The sequence below is a fragment of the Pantherophis guttatus genome, chromosome 6 (genome assembly GCF_059756535.1).
Source record: "Pantherophis guttatus breed Tessera chromosome 6, ASM5975653v1, whole genome shotgun sequence".
Taxonomy (NCBI): Eukaryota; Metazoa; Chordata; class Lepidosauria; order Squamata; family Colubridae; genus Pantherophis; species Pantherophis guttatus.
In genome coordinates this window covers 26,460,552-26,485,660 of record NC_142068.1, presented here as the reverse complement: position 1 = coordinate 26,485,660, position 25,109 = coordinate 26,460,552, and the positions used below count along the sequence as shown (strand labels likewise).

Below are 25,109 nucleotides of genomic sequence, written 5' to 3'. Positions count from 1 at the left end.
GGAGGCTCGGGGAGGGCGAAAAACGGGCCTACCGGAAGTTCAGGAAGGCTGGAAACAGGCCCCGTCCATCCTCCAGAGCCTGGAGAGACTGTTTTCGCCGTCCCGGAGGCTCAAGGAAAACCTCTGGAGCCTGGGGAGGGCAAAAACGTGCCCCACCATGGTGCAGGAGGCCGACTAGGCCATGCCCACCATGGCCACGCCCACCCAGCAACTGGGCAGAGAACCCCTTGCTAAAATTTTTGAAGTCCACCCCTGTTTACCAGTACAAATTTTTATCACTTGTAGGCAACACTTTGGTTTGTTTGTTGGTTATTTGCATTTCAGATGTCTGCGAATTTTTTAATTCATAATTTTCTCTTTTTTACATTATTCAAGTTCTCTCATCAAGCAGTTGCCTTTGTTCATTCAATGCCTCATATTTCTTAATTTGAGACTGCTTCATTTTTTAGCCACAATCTACATATACTGCTTTATGCTGGTCTATGACCATAATAAAGACTTGATTTGATCTACATATGCTGCTGGTTTAACATATTGCAATTTTTAATATTTTTCATACTTTCGGTGGCATCCTCACATTTTGTTATTACCAGTGTAGTTTATTTATTTATACTATATTTTAAAAATCTTAGGCTTTCAGTCCAAGTTGTAATTTGAAGAACAGTTGAAAAGTAACATGATAAATTGAAAGCAGGGGTCAAGTCCAGTTACTCTTCCCGTACTCCAAGAGTATTAACAACAGGAAAGCAGACTTGATAGGTTTGATCCAATGCATGTATATATATAGAACTAACTCTATAGAATTCAATAAATAATCATAAGATTCACATCTAGGAAGAATTGAAACATAGTTCAGCCTACTTTCACAAAGTCATCTTATTGTTGACTTCTTAGGTCTCTTAACTGATTATGTGTCTATTTTAAAACTGCATTAATTATTTGTCATTTCTCTGGAATGTAAAGACTGAAATAGGGCTATCTGGGGTTTCTGATTGAAACTTCAGATACTTAGGTCAAGTCTTTTACATATAATAATGTACGGTACTACTGTGGCTTTACTGTGGCCCCGGAAATTCGTAAGATTTCTGACCTCCGGGTATTTTGCTGCACACTCAAGACCCTATTGTTCCGCCAGGCTGGGTTAGCAACATAATTTTAAATTGGATGTTTTAAATTTTTGGGGTTTTAAATTAAGCCAAATTTATTTAATACTTTTAAATTATTTAAATTGATGTTTATTCTGTTTTTAAATAGGCTGTACACCGCCCTGAGTCCTTCGGGAGAAGGGCGGTATAGAAATAAAATTATTATTATTATTATTATTGTTGTTGTTGTTGTTGTTGTTGTTGTTGTTGTTGTTGTTATTATTATTATTATAACATGTTGCTCATATATTATCAATTTCCTGAATCTTATTAGGGTAATTTGTATTTAGTATTTAAAAGGTAAAAGAAATATAAACATCAGATCAGGTATAATTTATGCAACATGATAAAGTATGGAGTGATTTGATTGACATTTTAATAGGCATGAGAAAAAAAAACCCAATATTTAGTACTAAACTCTAAGATGTTGCTAAATAGACTTTAGCTTGGCATTTGCAATTATACGTGTTTCCCCGAAAATAAGACCCTGTCTTATATTTTTTTGAACCCCAAAATAAGCGCTTGGCCTTATTTTTGAGGAAGTCTTATTATTTTGGGGCATGTGGAGCAAGATGGGCTCCTCTTGCGGTCTTACCTGATTCCAGCTCTGCATTTATATATTTTTGGGGAGGGCTTATTTTCAGGGGGAGGCTTATTTTAGTGCATGTGCTCAAAAGCCCGATTGGGCTTCTTATCAGGGGATGTCTTATTTTCAGGGAAACAGGGTAATTACAAGCTAATTGATTTTGTTTAAAGTTTCAAATGATTTTATACCTTGCTTGCATACTTTGCTAAGAAGATAAATCATCCAACTTTCATAAGAACCCTTTGTATTCAATCATCCACAGGATGGGGAAGAATAAAATAGGTTCTGTCTTGTTTTTCCTTTCTGAATTTGGCTGACCTGATGTTCCTGTAATTTATAATATGCTTGCCCAGTGTCTGTTCTGAACAAAACTAGCTGTCTAAGAGAAAATTATTATAATTAAATAGTCTAAAAGCATCTCAAATCATTTTCCTTTTTTGTTATTGCAGAAAATGCAGTGTTGTATCAAAATTATAAAGAAAAAGCTTTGGATATAGATTCCGATGAAGACGTAGAATCAAAAGAACACAAGTCAGATGAAAAAATAGTTATTCAATACAAACCTCTAAGATCGACATGGAGTCAACTGTCTGCAGTAAGTGTCGTAATATTAATAAGTACCTCAAAGTTCAAATTGGAAACCAATGGTGTTTATAAGCAAGTTTTTTTACCAGCCAATGTGAATATTTACAGCCTGCCTTTACGCTCAATTACCTCCCAAAGCAAAATGTTTATGAACATGCAGATACTATTCAATAGTTGTAATTGGCAAAGAGATGTAGAGCAGTGTTTCTCAACCTTGGTAGCTTGAAGATTCTGGGAGTTGAAGTCCACCCATCTTCAAGCTTCCAAGGTTGAGAAACACTGATGTAGAGGCTGCTACATCTGCATTCCTCTCTTTGATTCATTCAGATTTTTAAAGCAAACTAACTGGGTGAAGTCCTCAAGAAACAATTAGAAACAAACTATTATTTTATGGAAAGGAGAGCCTTTGATTCATTCTTAATAAAATAAGCATATGGAGCGTGGTCAGGATGATTCGTTCCTTCTACAACTTAGGAAACCAGTAAAATCTGGATCTTTCCACAGAGCTTTTGGAAGATCTTCACATGTGGTTGATAAAACAATATGGGTTAGCTATTTAATTGTCCAATTTATTAATTGGATAGGTTTTATTTGTATTGTCTATAAGCTACACAGAATTTATGGAGCGAACAGTACACCAATACATAAAAAATAAAAATACAAAACATGAAGAAAGAGCAACTGAGCAATGTTCTTCTACTATAAATGATGAGGCAAGCAAGGTGGGTTTCAGCAGGTTCTGACCAGTTCTGGAGAACCAGTAGCGGAAATTTTGAATAGTTCGGAGAACCGGTAAATACCAGCTCTGGCCCCGCCCCCATCTATTCTCTGCCTCCCGAGTCCCAGCTGATCAGAAGGAAATAGGGATTTTGCAGTAACTTTCCCCTGGAGTGGAGAGGGAATGGAGATTTTACAGTATCCTTCCCCTGTCCCACACACCAAGCCATGCCACGCCCACAGAATCAGTAGTAAAAATAATTTGAATCCCACCACTGGACTGCCTCCCTACAAAGCTTTGCTTGTAATATATCTTTAAAGAGTAGTCTCTTTTAAAGCTGTCCTCTTTCCCTGTCCCCTCAGTTCCATTTCACTGTTGTATTATCAAGGAACCATTGGGACTTCTTTCAAACTGGTCAAACTACAATCCTAACTTTTTTGGTAGAGATTTGGATATTGCTTTCTCTGAGGACTCTTTCCTTATTGTCCTTCATTCTATGGAGAGATGTACAGGTGGTTACTGTTTAAGGACTATTTGTTCAGTAACTCTTTGAATTTTTAACGGCGCTGAATGAATGGACTTAATAACTCAAAGGTGCTTTTTTCAAAAGGCAACTGGATTATGTTCTTTTCTTTGAGGGAGAAGACGTTTCACTTCTCATCTGAGAAGCTTCATCAATTCTGTTTGAATGGTGGGGGTGGAGGTGGGAAATGGAAGGATTATATTTTCTTGCAGTCATCTGGTTGTTAATTTAGCACTCTCTCAGAGCTGTTGAGGCCACTTGGAAGTTTATTTATGCCCTCCTGATCACCTGAATCATAGTGCAAATGGTTGTGGAACTTTCTTTGAACTGCTGAAAGGACTGCATTGCTATAGACAGAGGTGGTGTCATATTCCTCCCCCTCTTGATAGTCGCCTCTATCCAGAATGTGGACTTAATGGCTGTTACCAGAAATTGCAACTATTGCAGCACCTCTGTGGCCATGTGATGAAAATTTGGATACTTGGCAGTCTGTCTACCCTTACAACCACAGGTGTGCTGCAACTTCTGCCACCTGCCAATCTCCTTCTCACAAGTAGTCGTTCTAAAGTACTGTGAGAGCAGCCATTATTATCACAATTGTTTGAATGGTGGGCTGGTGGGGAGCAGGCCTGGACTTCCCAGGAAGTGGCAACCTTGTGTTGCACTTCAGCACCCTGCCAACTCACACATAGCCTGTGCCAAGCTTCCTGTGCCTCCCGTGGTGTTTTCTTTCCTGGCACTCCTTCCACTTAATTACCTGCACAATTGCTTAGCAACAACAACTAGCAGAGCCAGTATTGTAGTCATTGAGCAAAGAGATCATGTGACATCTTTGCTTGGTGACTGATTTTGTCACAATTGTGATTATTAAGCGAGAACTACATATATTTGTTTCGGATCAAACCAATGTAAGTAACAATTTTTTAAAGAGATGTAGAGAAGTGCACGAAGAGCAGGAAAAGCCCAAGGGCAGGGCATATTTTTCTGTGTATTTCTATATGCCCAGCTTTTTATACATTCAGCTGACACCTGGACAGATGTTGTATTCTTCCAAATTCTAAACTATTAAAAATTTTCAGAGAGTTCAAATATAACAACCAAAAGATTCACTGTGAATGAATATTTCTTAAATCTTTCTGAAACAGTATGATTGAATTGGATTTCAACTAAATCAGGTATAGAACGTAATTTGCATAGTTTAAAAGCAAGCAAAAAACCCTCTCTTTATTATTTTATCAACTGCTCTAAAAGGTTGTTTTCATTAACTACTCAAAGTTTGACCTATTGCAGTCAGAACAACCAACTGTGCTGTGCTGTTAATTTCCCACTGTGTTCTCTGCTGGATTAGAAGAGAAGATGGACTGAATCAGCTAAATGGTTCATTGCAGGGAACTTAAATTATAGTATGAACATCCAAATTTGGCCATTATCTTAGCAGTCCGATTATTGCTTCCATGTGGTTGCTTCTCATAACCATTCTATAGGGGGTCATGTAGAGCTGTTGCAAAAAAATAATCATGTCACTAGTCCCTTGCCCACTTGAGATCAGCAGCTTCAGAATTATCAGAGCAATATGAATGGATAATGCATAATGAAAATCACCTCTGTGATATAACTATCTTCCTGCAGTTTCATAGATAAGGAAATAATTTTAAAAAATCTTAAATCTGTAAGACATCAAAATTATATATTTTTTGTGTTCTGAAGTTAGCTGCACTTACAAGTACAATTTGATTAATTGCTTAAGTGATGTTGTTAGCTGCTTACCATATTTTTCGGAGTATAAGACACACCTTTTTACCCCCAAAAAGAGGGTGAAAATCTGGGTGCATCTTATAGTCTGAATGTAGTACTGCCCAGCCTCTGAAATGGAGGTTTCAGAGGCTGAAAAAAGTTTCTGAAACCTCCATTTGAGAGGCTGAAAAAAAGCAAGGCACAGAGCTCACAACCAATGAATCTGTTGCTAAAGTTCACCTCTGAGAATAGCTGATTGTGGGTATTCCGGGAGGCTGATCCACCCCAATCAGCTTTTTTCTTATTTTCCTCCGCAATAACTAAGGTGCGTCTTATACTCAGGTGGATCTTATAGTCTGAAAAATACGGTATATGTCATTTTAATGCTTGGCAGTAACTTTGCAAACTACTGTTATTCCCAAAAGTGAGTAGAAGAGAACTTAACATTTTAATGACTCAAGAACCATTCCAATCCTCTATAGTAAACCCTATCATAAGCTATTATTGATGCAGTAATACCTTTCTAAAAAGGTCTCTATTGGCTATAACATAACCTTGTATATAAGAATGACTGGATTAATCGACAGGTATTAGAGATAAAAATTCAGCAAGCCAAATATAGTTCAGTAATCACACTTTATGACCTCTTCTTGATCTCACAAATATGAAACAAAATTGGGTAATTGCTTGGTTGGGTTTATTGTTGACTGTATTTATGCAATACAGTTGCATAAACAAGTTGCATTATGATTTAATGCAGTTGTGAACCCATGTCCTGGTTGTAAGCCAAGATTTATAAGTTAGCAGAATCTAATCTGTTAACAAGCTAAAGGTCATGATTTTCAAAGATGGTTTTAAAGTTGCTATGTGTAAATAGGTGATGAATTACAAATTGTGCTGTAGTCAGATTCTGTAGTCAGGTGACTGCATCATTAAACAGTTACGTTGATAAATAGCTAATATAAACAAGATACATATGTGTAACTATTTTAAAAAATCTTCATTATAAAACTGTAAATTACAAGGAGGAATATAGTACTATTTGGACAATAGCAAATTGAACAAACATAGATCACTTAATTCCAGTTTTTTGCACTAGGAAAAGACTCCTATATTTTGGCAGTTAGTTTGAGGAGTTAGTATCTTTTGAAGCAGAGTTATGTATACAATTTAGAACGTACCTGTTTTCTGTAAACCTTGTGAGTAGAACTGGAAATGGGATTCTTACTATGCATTGGAGCTTTAGAATTATCTTCTGCTACAATTTGCTACAGTTCTCATGAAAACATTATGTTGGCAAATGTAAAGGAGTCCTTGTGGGTTTTACGCCACTCATAGCCGATAAGCATTGGTACACATATCGCAACTAAAGCATAATGCAGTTTGCTTGGTTTTGGTTTAATGGCCATTGGAGGTTGTAAATCATGATTTATGATTTAAAGTAATAATGTATAAATCCAGCCATTATAGCCGAGTTAAACAATATCTGATTAACTATTGAGAGAAGACGACTGAGATATTGAATAGGAGTTGCAGCTGAGAATCTCTTTCTTGTGGACCAGAAATGTCTTCCATTTAAGCAAGTGAGCGAGCAAGCATGTAACACACCCAATTTACATAGGAAATATATGTATTTATTGGTGATGTTGGTCCTATGTGTGTGTAGGTTATTATTTATTTTTTTTTGTTCTTTCCAATGCTCTGGTATTAGGTAAGGTCTTTTTTTTTTTAGCTTATCTCTTCTTAATTGACTGCATGAAAAAAGCTGGATAGAACAGAAAGTCTTTTGAAAATAGTTCCTAACTATTAGAAATCAGATATATTCAGCTCTTTTTAAAGCTGCCTTTGTCTAAAGAAGTAAAAGCTACGCTGTCTCATTCACAATATGCAACAACAGGGCAATAATATGCATGTGAAAGTAGCTTGAATTGTGAGCATACCAGGAAGTAAAGTGAAAATGCATTTGGCAATAGTATATCTTAAGTCATGTAAGTACATTTTTCAAGTTATCTGCAACTCAAGTTATCGTAAAATAGCTGCATCTTTTGTCAGGTTACATAAAAACAGCAAAGTCATTATAAAAGTAGAGTATTAACAGGGAGTATCAAGTATACCCTTTGAAGTTACACAGAGACGTGTGGTAGTTTCAATGAATTCTTGCCTTTCAGGTAATTTTGATTCATTGAGATTTAGGCAGCTGATGATAGAAGCATAGAGAGACCAAGAAAGGTGTTTAGAGATACCATATCAATATTCCTTTCTCAGTGACAGCTCTTTGGCTTTCATGAACAGTGAGAATTGCGGCTAAAGAAGTGTTAATAGGGAACAATTAAACTTTTCTCTCATAAATCATCAGAAGAATGGCCTTTCTCAGTAGCTAAGTACATATAAACGACCAATTTGCCGGATCAGTCCCAAATTTGGCTCTTAGGAAAGAAAAAATATGTATTGGGGGATGGGAACCTGAGCTGCTTTTTTTACATGGAAGTTTGACATTCTTGGGCTATAGGAATGTGAAGAGCTTGATCAGCCTGATTGAATCTGTCTAACAGGGACAAACATGATTAATTTTAATTCTAATCTTTTAAAGAAGTAATAGAGAGTATTAAAACTAGTAGAGGCATGCTTTAGTTAATCTCTATAAAGATAAAATAAAGATAAAATAATGCCTATTTCCATGTTAAGCATTAGACCATATAGAATAGAATAGAATAGAATAGAATAGAATAGAATAGAATAGAATAGAATAGAATAGAATAGTATAACAGAGTTGGAAGGGACCGTGGAGGTCTTCTAGTCCAACCCCCTGCTTAGGCAGGAAACCCTACAACACTTCAGACAAATGGTTATCCAACATCTTCTTAAAAATTTCCAGTGTTGAGGCATTCACAACTTCTTCAGGCAAGTTGTTCCACTGATTAATTGTTCTAACTGTCAGGAAATTTCTCCTTAGTTCTAAATTGCTTCTCTCCTTGATTAGTTTCCACCATTGCTTCTTGTTCTACCCTCATATAAATAAAGTAGGTTTTAAATAAAATAGGCTTCCTAAGTGTATATGAAACAAAGTTAGTAAACTTAAAGCTTAAATTTGTCCATTTCCTATTAGCTTTATACCTTTCATCTATCACTGTTCTGAAATTATTTGGCCAGGTGGGATCCATTGTTCTTTTGCCATTTTGCTAAGTGCTTAAAAAGACACATTTACACCATCAATATATATGTCCCTGAGCCATATGCTCCTTTTCTGGTCTCTCTCCACTGAATTCCAGTTGACTTGACTATCTCATCTTCTCAGCAAATTCATTGGTAGAGTGTGTGCTACTTTTTCTCTCCAGCCATATTTGCAGTATGCAAATATGTCCTTCCAGGGTGTGTGTGTGTGTGTGTGTGTTCCACCTTTCCTTGAGATCTGAAACTACTTTTTTCTGGAATTTTAATTTTTAACTGTTTTATTTAAAAAGTTCTAGAGACACACGTATAATACATATATGTAAGTTATATTTTATTTGAATTTGACCTCTGCCTTCACAAACAATTCAATACATAAATAAATTAAAACTAATTAAATAAAATGCAAACACATGCTATACATTTTAAAATTTGTGAGTAAAAATAAGTACACATGGTTTTTCATGTAACAAAAAGCTAATGAAAACTATATAAAGTGACAGAGATAACATATGCTTGTCTTCTGTTCCTCCTCCTTACAGCCTGCCCAGGCCCTAATCTTACCACACATTCGTGAATATTTGCAAGGTTTTTTTTCTCTCTTCTTATCACATGCCCACTACCGATCTGCCAGTCTTCACACACTGATCCATCAGTCTACATACCTCCCTCAGTAATCCCAAGCTTTTAGAATTTTAATATAAGAATTACCCTTTTTAAGCATGGATTTTGCCCCACCCCTCAACTTTCCCATCCGTAGTCCATCCTTAAAATTCCTGGGGTGTCATATAATTTGAGAACTCTTGCTCTAGTACAGGGGTGTCAAACTTGTGTCATCATGTGACATATTGGGGCTTTTTTACTCCCTTTGCTAAACCGGGCGGGGTTGGCATGTGATCCATCCAGCCTGCAGGCTGCGAGTTTCACACCCCTGCTCTAGTAGAATTAAATCAACACCTTAATGTACGAGGGAATCAACAACATACTTTTGGCAGTAATTCCCAGGACAATTTTATAAATCTGGGAGCCATAATAAAATCTTTCAAGAATACTTTTGTTTGGCCAGAGCGCCAGTAGTCTGAAACATCTGTAAAAGGAACTGACAGCACAGAAGTTACCTATGGCTGAGATTTTGACAGATCATTTAGGTATCATATATTGTCAGTTGCTGTTTGTATAATGAAGTAGCTTTACATTATAGAAACTATGAGTTAGGGTAAGTAAATGGACGATCTCTATATATTTTTTAACAAATATATTAATTAAGCATTCATTTCAGGTGAAGAGGAATGGCTTATCTCAGACCATCAGCCAAGAAGAAAGAAAAAGACAAGAGGTAAGTGTTATAATAATTCAATTATTAATAAATGCTTTTCTAGTACTTTTGTTTTATAAAGACAGTAAGTTCTGGTTCTCGTTTTCTTTGAACTAAATTGCAAGAGCATTCTTTTTAACCAGGCTTTCTGAAATTGTATTGCCCCCTATTGAGTGGGGGCATATTTGCTGGTAGAAAAGGATTATATAAAATATAAATTCATATATAATATAAATAATATGAGGTTTTGGAGGTATATTAATAATGGAAAGAAAATCCTTAGCCGGTGCAAAGTATTAAAGTATGTAGAAAAAACCAGTGTATATTGGTGACTTTTCTCACAACCAACTCTGTTTCTGCAAGTTTTGATGTATTTTTCATAATTTGGGGATTGCAGAGATAAAAGGAGTTAATAGTAAAGTTTATTTATGTCATTGACTCAAACAACAACAGAAGTAGAAAAGCTAAAGATGAGAGCAAAATAAAAATTTAAAAAATGCTGAATCATTTAAAGGGGAGAGAAAAAATACTTTGCTAATATGGTATAAAGTGATTAATTTGGGCTGTACAACTTTTCACCTTTCAGCTCTAGACCTCAAATCTAGTCAATTATTATTAATGTAGACCTCCAGCAGCAGTAGAGTTTAGTAACCTGGATAGCATTAAATATTTGGTGAATATACTGCTGGAATATTCTTGTGGCTGCAATGCAAAACTATAACATAGATCTGACAGGAGGAATAATCTTCTCTGTCTGGTAAATCTTTCATGAGAGACACAATCAGATATATCTATATAAAAATGACAGTATAGCTAGTTGTGGTCCAAAAATGTGCTAAGATATCTCTTTATACCCCCTTTATCGTATCTATGTGTGTTGAACATTTTAGTAATATTTATCTAATATTCAGTAAAATGTATTTAAAACATGTTTCATCAGTAATAGCAGAAGGTAGTACATCAAGAGAAAGTTCTGTGATGTTTGCCATTTGTTATAGATTTTTGTTTTGTTTTTTAATTTAATTTAATTTATATGATGCCCTTCTCCGGAGACTCAGGGCGGCTTACAATGCGTTAAGCAATAGCCTTCATACTTTTGTATATTTATACAAAGTCAGCTTATTGCCTCCACAAACTGGGTCTTCAATTTACCTACCTTAGAAAGGATGGAAGGCTGAGTCAATCTTGAGCCTGGTGAGATTCGAACTTACAGTAATTGCAGACAGCTGGTGTTAATCACAATGCTATCAGTCTGCTGAGCCACCAGGCTCAGATTGGCATGTAGCCAGTTGGACTAGAGGTTCGTGGAAATGTGGAAATAATTTCCTCCCTGATTTGTGACTTTGCTCGTGAGCTTGCATTGGATCTCTAATCTTTCTATCGTATTAGTATGAGGAGTGATCCTAAAATTTTTTGTTTTCTCCTCCTCAGCCCTCTAGAGGCTTCTGCTGCCCTCTTGATGAGTTTGGAAAACTCTCCTCCAGCTCCTTTTGGTCTGGACTGCACTCAAGAGAACTGTTCCTCAGAATAGTCCTGACAATTCAATGAAAGATCATAAGGAAGGACCTAAAGAACATTCTGAGTGTAAGTCAAGTCAGATTTTTAAGCTGCATAAAGTCAGGATAGGAAATGTCCAAAGGAGAGGGAACATCAACCTTTTAAATTAAACTCTGCTGTGAATGAAGTGAGAAAGAAGCAACTTATTCTTAAAATGATAGGAACTTGCCAGCTGTCAGGGAAAAAGTTGTAGTTGGTGCAGTTCTCTTTAGCTGCGGTCCAAATCAGAGGAGCTCAAGGCTGGGTAATGACTCAGACTAAAGAGGAAAAAGGGGGAAAGTCTCTTGGATTGGCTTGAGTACAATTTTATAGATGGTAAAGTAGGGTTAAAATGATAAGGGAGATAACCTTGAAAGACTTTTTACTAGGTGATTGTGGTTACAATACATTTTGTGGTTTAACCTAGGTGTGAACCCCATCACAGTTTGTGAGGTCTGTGGCTTAGGTGTTAGATCACTTGCCTTTTTTAATAAGCTGATTAAAACAAATCTTAGGCTTAATATTAAATGGTAAAGCGGATATACATGTTGGTAAGAAAGGTTCCCCAAATGCACAATTGTGGACAGGAATATTGAGGAGTCTCTCACTAATATAAACTGTACCTAGACTGCTTTAATAAATGAAGTATACACATACACACACACACACACACACACACACACACACGTAAATACAGTATACACTTTGATGCCGTTTCACTTGTTTTACTGATTAGTTTAAGGTTCATACATTTTGTTCATAATGATTTATCTTGGATGTTATTGTTGCAATTTATAAATTTAACCTGTGTGATAATGCAAGCCAAGGAGAAATAATCTGGCCTAAAATAGCTCTTAAAAATGTATGTGCTATATACAAGCCTTTTTAATCTTAAATGTAATTACTACAGTGGACCTAAGCACGAGCTTTTAAAAACGTGCCTTCTGTTTTAAAGCTCTTTTAATTTTAAATGTAAGTACTTCTTCAGTGCCATATACAAAGCTTCAGTGCACATTTCATCTCTAAATAGTTCTGACAACTGCTCATCAGCTATCAGGCTTTAAACATCTGTGTGCATTGCTGTTATGCAGATGAACTGAAACTACATTTTGGAGTGTCAGTCATGAAGATTGTCATTTGTTTTGAGTAAGAAATAAGAATTGGAAAATATGTTATCATTCTTCATCTCCAATTAGCATCACTAGGTTATACATGAGCTCAAACACTGCCTGTTCTGTTTTTGTTTTTTTTTAACTAATTGTTTTAGAAGTTTTCTGAAATCCTTTGAAAAGCTGTTTATCTGCTTGGCTGACAAGCAGATATAACTATCTCATTTTCACTTTCAAAACTGGGATGCCTAGTCTTGTATTTCTCAGCTTTGAAGGAATCAATTAAGGCTGTCATCAGGACGGAGAACAAAGAATCTTTAAATAGTCTTGAAGATGAGTTCTCTGATGTCCTTTCTTTAAGAAAAAATCAGATCAGAACAAATTAGTCATGGAACACTGCTGCTCTCTTTAGGCAAATCCTTCCTTTATGACTGCAGTTAAGGCAACAAGATGCAGTAGAAACATAGTTTTCAGGGCAAGATGATAGCAGGAATGTAAGTCATAGTGCTTCTGTTGCCTCTAGTCATACTATACAGATCTTCTTTATGTTCACTCAGTTGTTGATTAAGGACTTGAAAACAATTAACCAGCCTGCCCCAGAAGGTTGGACATTTTCCAGATATTTGGATTTTAATTCTCAGGGTTTCCAAGCCAGAATTATCACTGCGAGAACTTTGGGAGTCAAAGCCCACCCAGCTGAAGAATGCACAGATTGAGAAGAACGGAAATACATACATGCATGCTTGAAATGCTTACGGACTTTATAGTTACAGTGCAGCTCACTGTGGACTTTCAACTCTCTGTTGAAAAACAGTGACAGTAGGGAACACCAAGATCTCAATCAGTATGCTAAATATTCATTGTAGAAACAGCAAACAACAAAAGAATGGGCTGCATAAAAACTACATTAAAAGATATATTTTTGGGGAAACCAGAGACTCATAATGAAAGTGGTACAGCCATCATGTAAAAAAATGACTAAAGCCCACTGAGGTAATAAAAACGTTCTGGTAGAGAGAAGAGCTGTTTCTTAAGATTCATATTCATTCATAAATGGGAATTTTTGATTAACTACCCTGGACTTGCATGTAGGTCTGCTTTTTGTGTGTGTCTGTGTACCCTTTTGGGTCAGTGTTGATTTCTGGCGACTGTCTGGACTAGTCCATGCAGTTTCTTGGAAAGATTTTTGGAAATGGTTTACCATTGACTGCTTCATATGACTGAAAGAGAATAAATCACCCAGTTGCTTCATGCCTGTGGTAGAATTAGAACTCCAGTCTTCTATTTTTTAGCCTCGTGCAATGATGGCTAACCTTTTTGCTGTCACGTGCCAAAAGCGGGGGAGTGCAGAGGGTTGCACACACACGTGCCCACACCTATAATTCAATGCCCCCATGCATGTGCGTGCAACCCCCCTGTCCTCCCCCCGCTTCTGGCATGCAACAGCAAAAAGGTTACCAGTGGGCCCGGTAGGCCTATTTTTTGTCCTCCCCAGGCTCTAGAGGCTTTCTTGGAGCCTGGGGAGGGCGAAAACGGCCTCCCCCAGCCCCCAGAGGCCCTCCGGAGACCGGAAACCACCTGTTTCCTGACTGGGTGGACCTGGAAGGTCTATTTTTCACCCTCCCCAGGTTCCAGAGGCTTTCTTGGAACCTGGAGAGGGCGAAAACAGCCTTCCCCACCCCCCGGGGGGCCCTCCGGAGTCCAAAAACACCCTCCCAGAGCCTCCGCGCGAGCCCTGTACTTACCTGGCATCCAAAATGGGCCGTGTGGAGACTTAGGGGAGGGGAGGGGCGGCTGAGCAGGACCAGCTGAAAATCAGTTGGCCAGCGAGCGCATGCGCACTGGAGCTTAGCTAGGGCAATGGTTTGCGTGCCCACAGATACGGCTCTGCGTGCCACCTGTGGCATGCGTGCCATAGGTTGGCCATTACAGGCCTAGTGCCTTAACTATTAAACCAACCCAATTCTTGTAAGTCCTTTGCACCCTCACTCCCACCTTCACTGAAATTTGGACACTGCTGTTGTAACCAAATTTAAGAATAATTAAATCAATCTCATATTCTTCTGTCTCTGCTGTTTTCTCCTTTATCATTTTCCTTGTGTCAAACTGGATGTACGTTGACTTGTATCATGAATAATAAGAAGTTGCAAAAAAGTTTGAGAGACACTATATATATTCTGGATCCCCATCCTTTTCATATTCAGCCAACCTTCAATAAAAAACAGATGATGGCAGATGATTCTGTGCAATGTTGCTGCTGATTTTACTATGAACTATTTTAATTTTGTAATAAATTAATAAAGCTTATTTTTGTTTTATGTATGTTAGACAATTCAATATTCAATAAGGAACACATAAGGTCTGGGCTTGTCTTATTTTTATTATTTTTGAGGTGAATTAACAGGACTTTTTAACAGTGTGTTACAATAATATAGATTTGTTAAAATTGTATCCTGGATTATTAGAATATATTATAGTATCAAGAATTTATGATGTCTTGTTAGCTAAATAAAAAATATAGCCAACAGTGGATTGTTGATATTTGTGATTTGTCAATGCTTGATTTTTTTTTTTATGTTTTAGGATTTTTCAAGTAATTTGACATTTTTATTTTTTTTAATGAGGTTCTTTTTCTTTCTTTTTCCTTTATATCCAGGCTACTGCATGGGTACAAATCTGTTATGAAATTGATATATTAAAATATATGAGAAGAGAAAATCTAAAAATAAAGAATACTGGTCTGAAAATATGATATAATTCACATATTTATCTGAAGCGGGGGTTGGAAGTAATATTTTAAGATCTGAAAGCAACAGCTCAGCCATCGAGCCTTCTGGCTCTCATGCTATAGTGTTGCCACTAGAATGGTGTAGATTGATTGATTTTGTTTTTGAATTTTCCCTTCTTTTAAAGGATGAGATTGAGATCCAGACCACAAGAGTCAAATTGCTGACATTTCCTCCTTAAAATATCCCTAAAATCTGAAAAATGGTTGAAGTATGCCACATTTTGATACTCAATCTACCCTAACTAACTCTTTTGCATACTTTCTTCTTTTTATGTTATTTAGTGTGTCTTCATTAGTCAAGTGGGGGGAGATATTTTTATTCACCCTTTTTCATTTAGTTTGCAGGTTTTATTTACAGGGTTTTTTATTTTAAACAAAGTACATGCTAAACTAGTCCTAAAATGGTCCTAAAATTTGTATTTGTATTTTTGCTTACTGTTGAAATATATACTCAAATACTAAATTTTAATTTATAGTTCAGAATAATTCTTTCAAGATAATTGTCCTGGATATTCAAAAATACCCTTGTGAAAAAGGATTACTGTGAAATGATTTGTTGTATAAAATCAAAAGAAATAACTTTAGTTTTCTCTTTTACTCCTCCCGCCCCCCCGATCATGCAGGCTATATTTGAAGTCATCTCTTCAGAACATTCATATCTGCTCAGTCTAGAAATTCTGATTCGGATGTTTAAGAATTCCAAAGAACTGAGTTCTACAATGACGAAGACAGAAAGCCACCATCTTTTCTCCAATATTGCAGATGTCTGTGAAGCAAGCAAGAAGTAAGTTTTAATCAGTCTTTTATCACCAGAGTTAGCGATATGCATCTGGTTGTTGCTTGCTTCCAGGAATTTTTAAATTCTCTCATGTTTATATTGTTGGCAAGTACATTGTTGCTGTATTTCTTTAGACAATTCAGTCGAAGGACAAATTTATAAAAAGTGTGATCAAGTGGGTCAAATTTTGCAGTGTCAACTTGTAAAGAAGTCAAGAACTAAATCAAAGGAGCTTTTATCTATTTTCCATTTGTTATTAAGATGTATCAAAATCAATGGAGCTTAACCAAGCATGCCTGCTAGATACAAGAATGTTCATGGGAATGATTTTTTTAAAAAAAAAAAAATTATTAAAATTTTTACTGCTTGAAATGTTGTCTATCTTTGCTATAAGATATACAATGACATTCATGGAGCATGCTGATATTTGTTACGCAGATCCATTATAATAGATTTATATATGTGCTGTGTTAATCTTTTGGCAGACAGTGTAGTGCATTATACAAATACTGTTGAAAGCTTTGACATGTTTTTTCAATTAAGGCATTTCTGGTTTCAGATCACATTTTTTCTGGTCTTACACCAAACAGCTTTTACCAAACCCTTAAGAGATGTGTGGGAATCATATGCATAAAAGATTAACTCATTAGTAGATACTATTGTAAGGTGGTGAATTTGATAAAAACTATTGATTTTAATGTTGCCCGATATTTTGATGATTCTTTAATTTGTGATCTAAATTATGTTTGTAAATTCCTACAGATTTCTAATCATGTTTGGACTAGTTTATACTAGAACATAATATTCTGAAATAGAGTCAAAGTTACTATTTATCTGTTATTGTTAGATTGGCTGTACTATGCCAGAGCCAAGGTAAGGAAATCAGAAGTTAAGAAAGAAATGCTCTTATATAAGAAAATGATCCTAGAGTAACAGTATAACCTTGGGCATTGCCTAATCCAAAAACTCTGAGTCACTTGTACCATTGTTTGCTTTATCTTGGCTGAAAACTCATACATTTGATGTCTTTGTCACCTTGAACAGTTGCATCATTGTGATTTATTAACCTGTTGTTTTATATTAAACTAGTATATAAATATAGAAGTTACTTTCTTTTTTGCTATAACAGGGAAATGTTCAAGTCTTTAATAAATAGCTGATTTGTTGTTAAACAAATCAGTAGGTATTGCGACCAGCCCATATACATTTTTTCATATATCTGGTAAGGATATTGCACTTTATCTCTGTATAAGATACATATTGTGGGATGTCCCAGGAATGTAATCACAAAACTTTTAGGCTATTGAATAGGGATGTACAGTGTTGTGTCCATCGACATATTTTCACACACACAGGAAGACCATTTATGTATTTATAGCTATTTAATACTTTAATGATGTATTCTTTCCCTGAAACAGATTTTCACAGTAAAATAGTATGGGCTTCACAATTTTGTATTTCTGGTGCTCTATTTCTGAAATGCATTCAGTTTCTTGTCAGTCATAACTTGTTTCCCAATTCCAAATACATCAAGCACTATGAGAAACCAAAACCAAATTGTCTCCTGCAGAGAACTGTACAGATCTCCTTACTATGGCATGCATAGTTCTTCAGGTTAACAATAAGCGTAAATTTACAACAGCTATTATATTAATAGATAGAACATTTTCCTTGCTTACATGAAACAACTAGAAATAATTTATTAAGTTAATGTAGTTGTGTCAGTTGGGGCATCGTTTCAGAGATACTTATCAGTTTCCTCAATGCGTTTAACAATGACAGAGCTTCTAATATACTGCCTTCTCTGGAAAAATTCTTAAAAATTCAATGAGGTACCCTGTTTTCCCCAAAATAAGACATCCCCTGATAATAAGCCCAATCGGGCTTTTGAGCACATGGCAATAAGGCCAAGCGCTTATTTCAGGGTTCAAAAAAATATAAGACAGGGTCTTATTTTCGGGAAACACAGTACTCAGAGATGTCTGTCTTGAATATAACCCCTGTAGATCTGGATAGCAGTCACATTTCTAAAACCTGGCAGTGTGTGTAGACTTTTTATATCCACTGTATGCACAAAAAAAAAGGCATTTGTCTTGCTGGTCAGCGAAAGTAATTGCCATCCATCTGGCATTATTGAGAATGAAACATTTAGGAGCTGCTACTTTATGTAACATTTCTGGTCACCAGAAGTAAGTAAACTCCCATTTCAGCCTCATATGTTTTAAATGAGGAATAAAAGAACCTAATTTAATTCAAACATTCATTTTTCTGAAACAAATGTGTTTCCATTCAGTTTCTTCCAGTTGTTTGTTGAGTAGCCTGTAAAATATGTTCATTTATCTTTTGAATGCAGTCTCCACTGTGGTCAATTTACTGTTCACCTTCCATCCAGAGAGGTGTTAATGGTTTTTAGACAATTAGGTTAAGGTTCAACCTAGAGCATGTAAGGACAGGCTGTCTAGCAACTTCCAGTTGTTTGGATGGAAAGACAGTTAAGGATCTCTTTGCTTTTAGATAACAAATTGTGATTAAATGTATTCTTCAAAAATCTTCTGTTCATTTCAGGTTCTTCACAGAGCTTGAAGAAAGGCATCGGAGTAACATCTTCATAGATGATATCAGTGATATTGTAGAAAAGCATACTACATCAACTTTTGACCCTTATATAAAATATTGCACAAATGAAGTCTATCAACAGCGGACGCTTCAGAAACTGTTGTAAGTAGTGGAAACTACTATCAATGGAATTGCTTTGGGAAAATAATAAATAATTTGGTTTTGGAAAAATAAATATTTCAGCCATACTAATTGAAGGAGACAATAAACTGAGTTTTTAATTTTGCTCAAGTGATTCCCCCCAGGGTTAACTTATTTCAATATATTTCTAAATTGTCCTTTATCTACAGGCATCATAGGTAAACTATGAATATAATTGTAGGTAAAACTAAAAAAATGTTTCAGTCATCATTGTTATTAAAATGTTTTGGTTAATTTTCTATAAAAAAATCTTACTGAAAAGTTTGTCATATTAGCTCTGGACTTATTCTTGAAAAAAAAGTAGATTCAGAATAGTAGGTTATGAGGTAACCTATTATAGATAACGTATAGCTGTAGCTTCACAATAATTGTGTTTTTGCAATGTCTCTTGACTTAAAAGAACCCTAATTTATGAGGTGTGATTGTTGGTATTAGTTTTTATGTTTTCAAGAAAGCTATTGGCAAACAATTTTTTTCAGACAAAAACTTAGTTTTAAATGCATCACCTTTCTATTTAAGGTTGTTTATAAAATTGTTGCTATTTTGGACAGAGCTACCAATCCATCCTTCAAGGAAGTATTATCGCGGATTGAAACTCAAGAAGAGTGTAGGAATTTACCAATGATATCCTTCCTCATTCTCCCAATGCAAAGGGTTACCCGGCTTCCACTGCTGATGGATGTAAGAGCAGCTTATTTTTAATTGTCTGTTCTATTTATGATTGTGTTTATATGTAATTCTGCTGTCATAATTTATAATTATGTAATCACTGATTTGCTTATCCATCATATAAACTGCTGAATTGTCATAATTTCAGTAATTTAGAATTGGTCTAGAAATACTTTCCCAGAAATACTGGGAAATACTTTTGCTGGGGCAAGTAAACATTCTGCTAGTGTATTTAATTTTCAGTGCCTTCTGTGGGATTATAAATTTCTACATAGTATAAAGCCTTATAATCCTTTTTTTTTTTTTTTTGGTCCTGCTGGTTGACTTTAATAGGACTATTTAGTGCTATTTTCTTTTCAGAAGATTATATTTTGCACAAGAAGTGCTGCAACAATTCTTACAAAAGTTTTAGAAGAATTTTAGGCTTAAGAATGTGGAAAATTATTTCTTAAAGCGTTATGGGCTAAAACACAAAGTAGTCATGCTTAAACCTATTGTCACAATGCCATAGTACCTTATAATATTTATTTAGTTTATATGCTTGACCTTCTCACTTGCAATGGTGGCATGCACAATTAAAGCAGAAACTAACTATAATAAAATCCAATCATTAAAACCAATTGAAACAGTTAGAAACTACAATTAGAAAAAGACAAGAGGGAGTGTTGTCTAAACTAGCCAGTTTGTATAGTGGTTAAGGCACCAGATTACAAACCAGGAGACCATGAGTTCTAATCCAGCCTTAGCTATGAAAGCCAGATGGGTCATTCTTTTTCAGCCCAACCAGTTGTTGTGGGGAAAATAGGAAGAAGGTATCTTGGATATGTTGCCATCTTGAGCTACTTGTAAAAACAAAAGTGGGATATAAATTAAATAAATGAAAGTTATGTTTGGATCTTGTACTGTACAGATAAGTTCTTATAGTTTCATTTAACAATTAAAAATCTATTAATAAAAAGCTATATTCATAAATAAAACACAAGACAGAATTTCAGTGGTGAGAATGAGTGGTCAGGACCACCCAATGAATTTTGTCAGCAAGAGTTTTGAATCTTCCACCAACATAACTTGGTATGCTAAATTATGTATTAATACATAATTGCTATCAGTTGGCCTGCAAAACCAACAGTAATGGTTCTTTTTATTCCATTAAGTCTCTAAAAACAACATATTACCAGGAACAGTTTTATAGCATTTTGGCTTCTCACAAAAAAACTCTTAACTCCCTTGTCATTAGATATATATCAGTGTGAGATGTTTGCTTTGGTGCTCTTTTATTTTCATAGCTTGCTTATAAAAGCAAGTTAATAAAATGTTGATTTAATGGTCAGACTGTTTTTATTATGTTACTTTAAAAGAGAAGATGTTAATTTGCATCTTGTTCTAGAGCTAACCATCTAAATGTTCTCAAAGACTTCAGTAGGCAGATCTTTAATACCTTGTTAAACTTGAACTGGAGAGGTAGGCAGATAAAGACATTTGTACTTGAAACTAAAAAAAAAAAAGAATGAAAGATGGTGTTACCAACTCATTACATTAAATATTAAAAGTGAAATTTAAGTATTTCCTGGGAGAAAGTATTTCAGAGCAAGATGTCTTGGTGAGCTAGAAGATAGTATATTTTGATTAATCAGAAAGTAAACATTTGGATAAAATTCATAATACAGAATTGCAGATACAAGTATCATGTACATTTCCGTCTCACTAATTAAAACAACAACAACACATCTCTAAATTGATGAATTTTTTATTTCAGACAATTTGCCAGAAAACACAGAAAGATTTGCCAAAACATGAAGTTTGCAAAAGGGCTTTAAAAGCAGTAAGCAAGGTATGTTTAGATTCTCTGTACAGAATACAATGTGTTTATTATTGAACTTCTTTTGTGCATGTTTAGAAGTCAGAATTCTGTATATAATTTCCTCAAAACCTTCTAAGTAGTCTTACAACCACAGTTGAGCCCAAAATTTCCATTGCTGAGCAAGACCGTTGCTAAGTAAGTTTTGCCCCAATTTATGACCTTTCTTGCCACAGTTAAGTGAATTACTGCAGTTGTCAAGTTAGTTATATGGTTGTTAATAAGTGAATCTTGGCTTCCCCATTGAGTTGCTTGTCGGAAGGTCACAAAAGGTGATCAGATGACTCTGGGGCACTGCAACCCTCCAAAATATATGCCAGTTGCCAAGTGTCCAAATGTTGATCATGTTACTATGGGGATGCTGCAACCCTTGTAAGTGTTATAACCAGTCATAAATCATTTTTTTTTAGTGCCGCAGTAATTTCAAACAGTCTCTAAATGAAAGGTTGTAAGTTGAGGACCACCTATATCAGAATTTCACTGGGCAAATCTACTTTTTTGGGGGTAAAGTTTGATTCAGAAAAATTATTCATTGCCTCTAGGAAAATGATGATAGCAAGAAGAATGAAGAGCTCCCCAGGCAGTCCCAAGACCTACTGGCTTAGCAAAATGAATTACGTTGTTCAGTTACAGTACAGTCAGATTTATTTCCATAAGGTATAAGTGGTTCCCATCCTAGTGTTCTATTACCTTATGACCTTCTATGTTAAATTGGGTTTGAGACATAGAGACGAAGAGAAGTTATCATGGGACCTTCATTATTGAATATCATCTAAACATGGATCTCCTTGTCCTTATTCAACATGCTCCTATTGTAACTACATTGATTCTCATTATCAGAGATACTGATTCTACTTAATGCAATGGCATAGTATTTTCTGTACACTTATACTAGCATCAAATATGTTGTCTCTTTTGCAGTTACAGCAGCTTTAAACATTTTTTAAAATTTTCTGCACCTTGAATTTAATTTTCTCTTTAGGGTGAGCTAAAATATATGCAGCTGCTTGGTGTCTGAATTTGGCTCAATAGCCCATGAGTCATCCAAGATTGGTCAGCTGCAAACTGTTGAATACAGTATACCATTTTCTATCATTTATTTAGCACTCGGTTTTATGTTTGTCAAATCTTTATACATAGATGTTGGCTGATGTATATCATCAGAGTAATCTGATACAGATATAGTAGTGTCAGAATGTATTAATGTTTACTACACTAAGTTCACATTTAGAACACATTCAACCATTAATCTCACATACATATCTTCTGAATTCATTTCCTTTAAGGAATATCCTAAAATTATGTACTGATCATATAAATTAGAATTTAGGATTAACTATCTACCACATTAACGTTTGCAGCAGAATTTTGTTGCAAGCTAAATATGGGGCCAATTCTTCGTTTAGCTTAGCATTCTCTGAGCCTTCTGTATTTCTAGATGTACATAGAATGTTGAAAGAAGGAAGAGAAAAATGGCAGCGTTGATAAGTTCATTGCCATTGTGGATAGTGGGCTTTATATTTTTGGCTGCTAATTTTTGCAGCCTAATATGGAAAAGAAAGAATCCCCCTTTTTTGTCAAAGGACAATTGAAATGTCATAGCTTGGACTTCTGTAAGAAGCACAAGTAATTCTTCTCCATTGCAATTAGCGATCATTGAGAATCTGAAAAAAAGTGGGGGGGGAATGGTTTCTGGCTAAAAATGGAAAATTAATCTGGTTGTCTCACCCCAAATCTTCAAGACAATGAGATAAGCTTTTCAAACCTGGCAATTTGCCAGGGACATGTTTATCACTGGCAAGAAAATTAATTAGAATTTTAGTGATACTGATCTTTCAATGAAAACTTGTAAAATATTATAGATGATCAGTGGTGTAAATTATATAGGAATGTAGTGCTAACTTTTTCCCATGCTGGGTAGAGAGAATAATATACATATAGATCACAGGACCCTAGTTGCATTAAGAATTCTTAATAGAACACTATTTATTAGAAGTAAAAATTATCGTCTCCTTAAGACCCAGTAATTTTTGTTGCAAATTATTATTGGTGTTAACTTTTTTCATAAAATATATAGAAATAGAAAGGGGAGCAATATAAAAACTGCTTCATTCAAGAATGATTATTGATGATTTATATGCCCATGCTGACACTGCATGTTTATAATGTAATCAGTATTGTAAGAGTTCTAAAAAAAAGTGGTGCATTTTACATACTGTTCAGATCAAAAAAGAAGACAAAATAGCATTCTCTTGATACTGTTACTCTATATGGAAGTCACTAAATTATCAATTGATAAATCTGATTTTATCTTTGGCTCATAAAAATTGCTTCCAATGGCTTGCTAACAAATACTTTCCAGAAAATGTATGCCTCATGGGTCTTTTAAAAATGCCTTTATCTTCATTTTTCCAAATTACTCATTATTTTCACTGAAATTCATTGCTACTGAAAAAAGAAAATACTTTAATATGCCTCCTACACATAAAATAGCTAGAAATAGAAATTGAAATGTAACTGCTTTGTATCTAAGTAACTTCAGATGAATTTTTTCTCAGAAAGGATATGGTTCCCCCCCCCCCCGTTTTTCTTTCTTTTCTCTCTTTTTTTGGGGGGAGGAGGAGAGTCCAAAGTTTTTGGGAAAGAGAACAGACTTTCCCAAAGGTATCCTCCAGAAAGTTGGGTAAGGAAAATAACAAGCCTTATATTAATTTTTAAAAGTAGGTCAGTAGTAATATAAAAATGTCATTGGCATTTTACAGTTGAGAGTCTATAGACTACAGCCATGATGGTGAATCTCTGGCACACATGCTGGAAATGGCATCTCTCCAGGCACACCAACTGTTGCCCGTTGCTCCTCTGGGTTCTGGCGCGCATGCGGGAGCGCCAGAAAACGGAAGAGCAGCTCCCTGGCGTGCATGCTGGTCTTCACGCGCGTATGCGCATGCCGGAAACCGGAAGCTCAGCTTCCTGGCATGCACATGCACGCCAGGGAACTGCTCTTCCATTTTGTGGTGCTCCCACGTGTGCACACTGGGGAGCTGCTTTTCTGGTTTGCGGTGCTCCCCCACATGCACGCACGTTCCCGTTTCAACACTTGGTGCTGAAAAAGTTCACCAACACTGGACTAGAGTGTCTCAGGGTTCAGTCACTTAGTCAAGAGGAGATCAGAAGGACTTAAATGGTGAGGATGCAATCTGGTCAGATTAAATATTGATGTATGGACAAATGTCAAGATGTTTGATTTGGGGCCCTCGCTGTTTCAATGCTGGTGTTGTTGTCTATTTATGTTTTTATTGTTGTTTTTATGAATCACTCAGAAACATATGGGCTATCATATATGTCTTGTAAATAAATATTCATTTGGGGGAGAGCTAACCATAAATTAGCAGTCTAATAATAGAGAAAAGAAAGTACAGTGCAAGCATACATCAAAGAAACAATCAAAATGAAAATGAAATCAGCAAAATAACCATCTTGTGCTTACAACTCACTATCATTCAGAGCACTCCCTCCTCTTATGCTAGATGGAAAAAATGGTCTTTAACAGCTAAGGCCCAGGAGATCAGGGCCAGAAAACCCTCTGTGAGAGTGGAATTGGATTGGATGGCAATCATGAAGGGACAGGAACTATAAGGAGTTGATCGTATTCAGTTTGATTGAATGGGTAGGTGAATATAGGAGAAGGCAGATGTAGAGCAACATAGGGCTGTGAAAGTGATAACCAGCAATATTCCTTGATTCATACCTGGAAACTGACAGGCAACCAGTGCAGATCCCAGACCAGAGAAGTCAATCTGGTACACCAGTTACATCCATAACTGCCTGGGCAATTGCAGT

The 25,109-nt window shown here is 35.7% G+C and overlaps 1 protein-coding gene across 7 annotated transcripts in view; it reads left to right on the top strand.

Annotated features, from left to right (window-relative positions):
• ARHGEF26 (Rho guanine nucleotide exchange factor 26) overlaps positions 1 to 25,109 on the top strand; it is a 53,853-nt gene that overhangs the window by 8,368 nt on the left and 20,376 nt on the right. For all 7 annotated transcript variants that reach the window (XM_034439175.3, XM_034439182.3, XM_034439179.3 and 4 more), the window contains exons 4-9: positions 2,181 to 2,326; positions 9,739 to 9,795; positions 15,831 to 15,991; positions 18,551 to 18,703; positions 19,294 to 19,423; positions 21,168 to 21,242. In XM_034439175.3, coding sequence (XP_034295066.1) covers positions 2,181 to 2,326; positions 9,739 to 9,795; positions 15,831 to 15,991; positions 18,551 to 18,703; positions 19,294 to 19,423; positions 21,168 to 21,242 — 722 coding nt within the window. The remainder of the gene's footprint in view (positions 1 to 2,180; positions 2,327 to 9,738; positions 9,796 to 15,830; positions 15,992 to 18,550; positions 18,704 to 19,293; positions 19,424 to 21,167; positions 21,243 to 25,109) is intronic.